Here is a 9400-nt window from a genome sequence, read left to right on the forward strand (position 1 = left end):
AAATCAATACCTTAGTGTGACAGAAGAAGTGCTACAAAGGGACCTGATTTCACTTGAAACGTACTTCAAGAAATGGCAACTGTGTCCATACTCTAAGGAAACAGATGTGTCATGTTTTCACCTGAATAATCGCCAAGTTGGCATTAAACTTCACATACGTTTTTGTCACCAAGAACTTCGACATAGCAGCTATCCCAAATATTTGTGGATTACACTTGATCGCACACTATCTTACAAACAACATCTTATGAATCTGTCAAAAAAGCTCAAAACACGTAATATTATCCTTCAGAAATTGTATGGCTCAAGTTGGGGTTCATCAGCAAAGATTTTATGATCTGCTTTGGGACTGGTATTCTCGTGTGGTGAGTACTGTGCACCAGTTTGGCTGGATAGCCCATATACAAGACTACTTGGTACTCAACTGAATGTTAGCTTGCGGTTAATATCTGGTACTATCCAGTCCACATCCCTTTATTGGCTCCCAATTCTGTCAGGTATAATGCCACCTGTTGTAAAAAGATAAAATGCTCCCGTCCGAGAGTTCAAGAAGATAGAAATGAAGCCTCAACTGCCTGTTTTGGATGATATTCCTGTTCTCATGGTAACGAGGTTGGAGTCACGACATCCATCTTTGCATGATGCTGTCGCATTGGCTGATGGGAATTTTCACCCTTTAGAAGAATGGAGAAGTCGCTGGAAAGTTGCCACTGACAGTTCATTACACAACATCTTTTCTGGTGAACATCATCTACCGCGTACAATTTGGACCAGTCTGAATTGGGTGAGAACAAATCTTGGACGACGCAGGGATGCCCTTTATAAGTGGAAATATATATCATCACCAGAGTGCGACTGTGGTGCATCTCGACAGATGATCCCCATATTGTAAGTGAATGTACACGACGTTCCTACACAGGTAGCCCGAGTGACTTTTTGGAACCAACAGAGGAAGTCATACAGAGGATCACTCAACTGGATATTCTGCTATAAACATGTTTCTTGTCTGTGTACATTTGTAAATACTATATATATGTATATATGTATCTAACTTGTTGCCCTATGCTAATAATAATAATAATAGGTAAATAACGTAGTGATATAATATTCTTTCAAAATTGTAATTATTGTCACTGACCTTACAAAGTACCACAAGTGTATGTCCTGTTTTAAAACATTTAATGCTGTAGTGTTTTTGATCTGTAATTGTGACATTGCTAATTAATTTTCTGCTGTCACACCTTTGTTGGTTACTGTGTGAAATGATCTTTGATAATCCGTGGGAAATGATTGTATAGTCTTGGATTGGTGCTCTTAACCAAGCCCTTGTATCAGCAGGTCAGGCGATGGCTAGTCATAGCCTAAGGTTTGACTTCAAACCAGATTGGTGATGGAAACTCTGAATCCTGAATGGTTTATTTGATTTTGTGAGTGGTTAGAGTCTTCTCGGCTCTTAGGTGATGCACTGACTTGTTCCTACTGTACTTTCACAACTAGTGGCAAGAAATATCCATGTCGGTCCTCAGAACTACCAAGTACCAGCTCACACTCTCTGTTTCTTTGTAATTCATGTGTAACAGGACACAATAGGCTACGTTAGAGAACAATCTTGTATTATGACCACCAGTAAAAATGTTGCTTATGAATCCTTTTCACACACAAAATCATATTTCTATTTTTGATGGAGTCTAAATTAGCTTTCTACGTTCTAAACATATTTTGTGCAGAGACCAGCAAAGCGACATGCATTTTATGTGTCTTCTTTTTTCTTGGCATATATGTCAGAGAACAGTCCATTGTCTACGTAGCTTAGTCCATTTTACATCATAGATTTTAGATGCTTCTGTAGGATTCAGTCGACCGGATCTTATCTGCTACTTCCCACTTTGTTTTATACCTCACCTCAGGCGCTATTGTTTCCTCACTCTCATTTCAGCAGTCTACAAATATTATGCCGCAACTTAAATGACTTCCTTTAAAATGTCTAAACTATTTGCCATGCCAGTTGGGTATTGAATTACATAAGAAAAGATTTTAAGATTCATAAAATTTCCTAATTGCTGACTTGTGGAAATACACGTATTTCTGAGATTACCAATTAGTGATGAGATTACCTTCCATTTGTGGAGAGACACATCGTCCTGAGCTAAATAGCGATGAGGCTTACTTCCGTTTGTGTAGAGATACATGGTCCTGAACTAACCACTTAGTTATGTGGCTTCCTTCCAGCTTTAGAGCGTTGAGTGTCACATGGCCCTGAGCTGACCACTTTGTGCCACTCTTCCATGGTCTTCATATTTATAGGCGTGATCGGAGTGAAATAACAAACTGATTAATATGATCGTCTGCTGTCTATGACGTATGTAAGCAGAAATATGAATTGCAAAATTCTATTCAGGATAGAATACACTGACGGACTCCCCTCTTGTAGGTACTCATAGAATTTCACCGGATATTCAAACTGTCCTTCCCATTTAACACAGATATACCCATTTTTTATTTTTTTGAGTTATAAGATTTTTTCACAATGCATTTATAGGAGTCACTTAAACACGAAATCCAGAAGCGTTCAGCCATTCAAACACTATTTTGTGGAAATAAGTTTTTATAGATATCGGACATAGGCATTAGGGGAGAAAAATTGAACATACAATAAACTAATTTGAATGTTAGGATGTGTAAAATATCCATTATATTCCATTTTTGTAACAGAATATTCATCAGTCTGCATCTGGTGGCAGGGTCCGGTGTTGTGGTTTATTGACTCCAGTTAGTTCGGTCTCGGGCCATGTCTGCATGTAGTCTTCCAACTTTCAGACCGTTGTGCACTTTATCAGTCTATGCTGTCTGGTTCGTCCCTAGCGCCTCTTTTCACCGACTTTCTGTGTAATAGTCTGACTTTCCCAATGTATCGTCCTCTACACGCAACACATGACCAAAGCAGCGCACACGCCTTTCCCCAATTTTCTTCTGGTCAGCATTCGTTGCCGTAGAAAACGACAGGATGGATATCGATAGGACAGATATCAGTTCGGTAGAATTTAGTTTAGAGATGGCCCTTCGTCCAAAGTTCGGAAGGGCGCCTGTTGTCATTCTCCACTTCAGTCAGGCTTTGTATATCGTGAAGTTGATTTCAGCAGTAAGTCGGCCATAATCATAGATTGTGGAGCCAATATACTTAAATATCTCTACTCGTGCAATATCTTCAACGTCAACATGCATGGTTCCAACTTCTCGACGATGTAATGCAATGTATTCTGTATTTTTCTTGTTGGGACGCGATGCTTATTGCGCTAGTCGATTGTTCCAGTCTTCTGTTTGACGCTGCAGGTCTAGCTTATTCTCTTCAGCCAAATGATATCATTTGCTTAGAGAAGTGTCCATGGTATTGGACTGCGCAGGTTTGTGGTAATTATGTCCATCACAAGAATAAGCTGCAGTGGTGATAAGCCGGGGCCTTGATGGACTCCTACAGTTATGCGGAAGTCATCAGACGCTCCTGCGGCAGCTTGAACACAACTCATTTGTTCTTTGTAGAGCAATTATACCCTCTCAGCAAGGTGCTCTGGAATGCCATGTACTTGTAGGGCTGACTAATTAGGTCATGAAGTACCCGATGGAAGGGCTTCTAAGGGTCCAGAAATTTGTGATGAAGCCTCTTATTCTTTTCACAGTGTTTCTCAAGTAATAGTCCGGCAGCATGGGTTTCTCCTATTGCGCCACAATTTTACAGAAATCCAGCTTGGCTTGTTGTATGTTTGTCTAAATCGCTAATCCTTTTGTCGAAGATTTGTTCTAAGTCTCTCATTGCGAGGCTCAAAAGTATGTTCGGGCCGTGATTAGAAAAATTGGCAGGGCTTCCCCTATTTCTGAATTGATAATCCGTCGCTAGTCTGTTTGCTTTTGACCTTGTTTGATGATATGGTTGAAAAGCTTGCTTTAGCCACACTGCTGCATCCCCCCATTGAGAGAAACAAAACTCTGCTTAAAGATAATCGGGACAGATGGCTTTCCCTGGTTTCATTTCTTTCAGCATAGTCTGGACTTTAGTGACGTCATTTTCCTACGTTGGACCTTCAACAGCGGAGGTGATTAGGATTGGTAGATACGGAAATTGCATGATTGAGATGTTGTCAAAATAGTTCCGCCAGTGTACTCGCGCTTGCCGCCTGTCCAGTAGCAAATCGTCTGTTTCCTCATTGATGCCGTAAAAACGTTGGACTTCTGACGTTTTGCGATAGCTCGATTGACTAGCCGTTAAAAATTCCGCTAGAATTCGCGCATGTCATGTTTCACATATAGACCTGCCTACCGGTTTGATTTTGTTACGGCAAATACCTCCTTCATTTTACGAGTGGCAGCCTCGTAGGCATTCCAACGAGCAAGAAACTCGTGGTACAGCTGCTTCTTCAACCGTACTGCATATTTAACATCTTCATTCCTTGGCCATATATCATGTTTAATCCTTCGTTGTCGTCGCCCTGACTTAATTGTTCCAGGAATAGAGCGAAAGGCGTCTTTCAGTTTAGTCCGGCTCACTTCAACTATGGTGATTTGTGACTCTGTAACTTTTGCAACGACGTTAGTCTCCTTCTTCAGGGGCAACCATTTGATCCCAATTTGTCTATTTCCTGTGAAGGATTGGGCTCTTGGTGACTTTATCCACAGCTTAGATGACCGGTCGTTGTTGCATCGCAATTGATTTAATAAGGGACAACTGTTATCTCTAGAACATCTTCGAGATTTCACCCTCTCACAAGGATGTAGTCAATGCGAATTGGATGGGGGCCGCTGTAGTACAGAGTAGATGAATATCACTCTTTTTGAACCGTGTGTTTGCGGTGTCAGTTTCTGCATAATCGCGAATTTGTTGGGCATCGTCGTTCTTTTCTCCATGTCCATGAACGCCATGCACTGTTTGTTCTTCTTTCCTCGGTCCGACACGTCCATTCAGATCAGCGGCAGCGATAAGATAGTCAGCGGTCTTCTTGTCAGGCGGTGCCCAGAACGCATCTTTGGTTTCCATGCGCACGTCAGTTTGTGGAGCGTTGCGCTGAATAATTGGAATTTCCTTCTCTCTCCAATGCGGACGAGTTACATCAAGCGATTGTCAAACTTTTGCACCTCGGAGACTGAACCGTCAAATTTAGCTGATATGACAATGTCAACACCATGAGCTGTTCTTCGGTTTCTGTTGTACACCAGTTAGTAACCACACCTCTTTTCACATGACTTTTCTCCATTCCATCCTTTTTTCCGCACCTCTCAGATGCCTACAAGCCTTCTCTCAAATGCAGTGGCGTATTCGCTACTTCACCCAGGCATAATTCAATGATGGAATACAAAATGGGGATACTAGCATGGTTAGCCGTAACAGCCCGTGCGACGGTAACCCTAGCATACTTTTCATGATGACTGGGCACTGTCAATGCGCGTCCCTTCCAGGGGCTGCACTAACCTTGGCTCCGATACCATGAGTAATATTTCTGTAATGATGTAAGGGCATTATTTTACGGCCGGCTTGTCTTGAAGCATTTAAGTGCTCATGACGGAAGGTAGTAACGCAGCTGCGGACATGGAGAACAGATGCCTTTTGCAGCCACTCCTCTAGAGAAGAAACCCTACCCTCTTTTCTGCATTAACTTCGAGAAATTTAGTGTGCCTCTTCCGCCATCTGGTCCCTAGTGAACGTCTCCATCTCCGCCAAAGTTACCATTAAAGACTTTGTACATGTTTGGTACGCGAGAGCTTTTATATTTTGGTCAAGTTCATCGGCAGGCCAGCGGGGAACCCGTATCCGTCACCTGGGAAGCGCCACGTGTTTCAGCAATATAGCTGGTTGGTGTAGAATATTTATCAATGCTAAATGAAACATTATTTTACTGAAAACTAATTGTGAACCTGATAAATTACTTGTCACAGGAAGAAGGGTTACAGACTTTTGCACCTTTGCTTGGTGTGATATGCCACAGAACGCAGACATACCATCCAGTGTCGTATTTTCTGCCCCCTGTTGTCTAGTGGTGTCAACATCAATATCTTGTTTGATGATCAAGAGATTTAGTCTGTCATATCTGGAATCAATGTCCCCCTTTCATTTGTCCACTTTTTTCTCCAAAGAGGGCAGTAACAATACATGATCGAGCCTCCCATTACTTTGCTTGTGAGCCAGTCATGCATTCGACTGGGCCATGTGAATTCAGTTCATACAGCATGAATTGGAATGTACCAGTCAATGTTACGATATATTTTAGCCTGCGTGATCGATTTTCCCATGTCGCAGTTGTAAGCGGATCTCACCTTTAACCAAGATACTTGCATTTCCCGCCCTTCTTCCGTAGAATATGTAGAACTACTCTGTGGTGGGGAGACAGGCTCAGTATTGGATGCTATCCAACTATGTTATGAATCCACTAAAAATAATCACGTTGCCTGTGATCTTTTGAAATAAATAGAATAATATTCCTTCTTTTACATAGCAGCAATATCCACTACGGTGCAATTCAACGTCTTTGTCATCTCGAATTTTTTTTCAAGCCTTGATTTTCATGCTCCTTCTATCCGTATTGTTAAAGTAATACTTGTAAGAATATTCAAGGGCATGATAGGTTGCGTTTGGTTTCAAAATTAGGATATTAGGACATTGTAATAAAACGCTACCACCAATGCCATATTCTGTGTTGCCTTCATAATGTCTTTAACAGCAGTGTCTCGAGGAGAAAAGACAGTTTCAATGCTAGCGAGAGAGCCGTCGTATACTTGTTATATTTCAGCTTTGCCAGGATTTCATCGTAATTAGTGGCTACCGTGTTAAATACAGGAATTAAGACGTAGACTGATGTAGTACATGGTAGTAAGTATGAACGTCCTTGTATAAACCTACCGTCTTATATATAGGTTGGCTATGTTTGATTGCACATCAAAGATATATATTTCGGAAAAGCGACACAGTGATATAATAAAATGCAATAGTGATATAACAATGTACAAATACAATATGTATATTTGTGTGACAAAATAACATTCATAAAAGATTAGCCGTGTTTCAACAGATCTTGCTGAATGTCGGCAAACGTTCTCAACTTTATTAATATCTACAGCACAGACATTCTCTCAAACAACCTCAAGAACAAGGTCCTTTACAAAAGTTATTACTTCCCTGCAACAAAGCGCAGAGTGGTTCAACAAGATCAAAACTCCAAAGCATAGGCCGTTCTTGATGTAGGAGAACAGACTACGGATTTCGATAGAATAATATGTGCTGGATTAAAGAGCTTGTATCAGTATTTACCCTTTTAGGTTGGACCACTTGTCATGCTTTCTTCAAATGAGGTTGTCTATTAACTCGTACATTTCTAAACCGTGCCAAGTTTCTTGGGCCTGATATCGTGATTAAGAAAAGACGCAACATATTCTCGTAACAAGTGAGAGCTTTTGAAATTTAATCTCAGATGATGTTTACTCTCATGAATGTAATGTTTATGAGTAACGAGCTCTCTGCACTGGATATCAGTGATTGGAATGACCAGTAGCAAATCCCCTGTGTGAGAGTTGTAGTGGATTTGGCTGTTGAACTATTGGTCACATGGTTTTAATTTGTCACTGTAGATCGAGACCCGAGGTGAGCTATAGAGATCATCAACCCCCGGATGGCGGATCATCTAGTTTTAGGTGTACTGTGTGCAGTGAAGTCCTGGCTAGGAAGTTGGACCTCTTGCGACATCTGATGAGACACAAGGAAGATCGACCCTTCAAGTGCGATCACTGCGGAAAGGTGTTATGTAGCCGAAGCAGCTTGTCGAAACACCTCAGGATCCACCCGCTCCAAGTGTGCGGATTTTCTGATAATTGCTTTACAAAGAGGAAAATGCTGACTGGGGACACGCGATTGCATAAAGGTGGGATTATAAACGAATGCTCAGTATCTCATAAAAATTTCAGGAAAAGTCCAGAATATATGCGGTCCCACACGGGCGAGAAACGATGCTGCAGCAACGTCTGTGTAAAATCCTTCAGCTGGAAAAAACTAGCAGGTCACATCGGTATTCAGACAGGCAACAAGCCTCCCTTTTGCACTGTATGTTGCAAATCATTAGTCAAGAAAAGGAGTTTATCTTATCACAAGCTGACTCAAACAGGAGAGAAGCCAAACAAGTGCAATGTCTGTAGCAAGTCATTCATACAGGAAGGCAGTCTAACCGGTCATATGCGTACCCATACAGGCGTGAAGCATTACAGCTGCAATGTCTGTGGCAAATCATTCATAAAGAGAGGTAACCTAACCAAACATATGCGGACCCATACAGGCGAGAAGCCTTATAGCTGCAATGTCTGTGGCAAAACATTCGCAACGAAAGGCCGTCTGCCCGTCCATATGCGGACTCATACAGGCGCGAAGCCTTACAGCTGCAATGTCTGTGGCAAATCATTCACAACGAATAGCAGTCTCACCGTTCATTTGCGTACTCATACAGGCGAGAAGCCTTACAGCTGCAATGTCTGTGGCAAAACATTCGCAACGATAGGCGGTCTGACCTATCATATGCGGACCCATACAGGCGAGAAGGTATGCAGCTGCAATGCCTGTGGCAAATCATTCGCAACGAAAGGCAGTCTGACCGTTCATTTGCGTACCCATATAGGTGAGAAGCCTTACAGCTGCAATGTCTGTGGCAAATCATTCACACAGAGAGGTAACCTAACCGAACATATGCGGGCCCATACAGGCGTTAAGCCTTACAGTTGCAATGTCTGTGGCAAATCATTCATACAGAGAGGTAACATAACCGAACATATGCGGACCCATACAGATGAGAAGCCAAACAGTTGCAATGTCTGTGACAAATCATTCACAGAGAAAGGCAATCTCACTGATCATATGCGGACCCATACAGGCGAGAAGCCTTACAGCTGCAATGTCTGTGGCAAATCATTCATAAAGAGAGGCAAACTAACCGCACATATGCGGACCCATACTGGCTAGAAGCAATACAGCTGCAATATCTGTGGCAAATCATTCATACAGAGAGGTAACCTAACCGAACATATGCGGACCCATACAGGCGTGAAGCGTTACAACTGCAATGTCATTGGCAAAGCATTCACAACGAAAGGCAATCTCACTGATGATACGCGGACCCATACAGGCGAGAAGCCTTACAGCTGCAATGTCTGTGGCAAATCATTCATGAAGAGAGGCAAACTAACCGCACATATGCGGACCCATACTGGCGAGAAGCTATACAGGTGCAATATCTTTGGCAAATCATTCATACAGAGAGGTAACCTAACCGAACATATGCGGACCCATACAGGCGTGAAGCGTTACAACTGCAATGTCAGTGGCAAAGCATTCACAACGAAAGGCAGTCTGATAGATCATATGCGTACCCATACTGGC

The 9400-nt window shown here is 42.1% G+C and overlaps 1 protein-coding gene across 1 annotated transcript; it reads left to right on the forward strand.

Moving 5' to 3' along the window:
* Positions 1 to 8221: 8221 nt before the first annotated feature.
* On the forward strand, positions 8222 to 8983 carry LOC137503315 (zinc finger protein ZFP2-like; the record flags this gene model as incomplete). The annotated part of the gene is made up of 1 exon (XM_068230866.1): positions 8222 to 8983. A coding segment is annotated over one exon (762 nt), but the record flags the coding sequence as incomplete, so codon positions are not given.
* Between the last annotated feature and the right edge of the window lie 417 nt (positions 8984 to 9400).

Source organism: Anabrus simplex, chromosome X, assembly GCF_040414725.1.
Source record: "Anabrus simplex isolate iqAnaSimp1 chromosome X, ASM4041472v1, whole genome shotgun sequence".
NCBI lineage: Eukaryota > Metazoa > Arthropoda > Insecta > Orthoptera > Tettigoniidae > Anabrus > Anabrus simplex.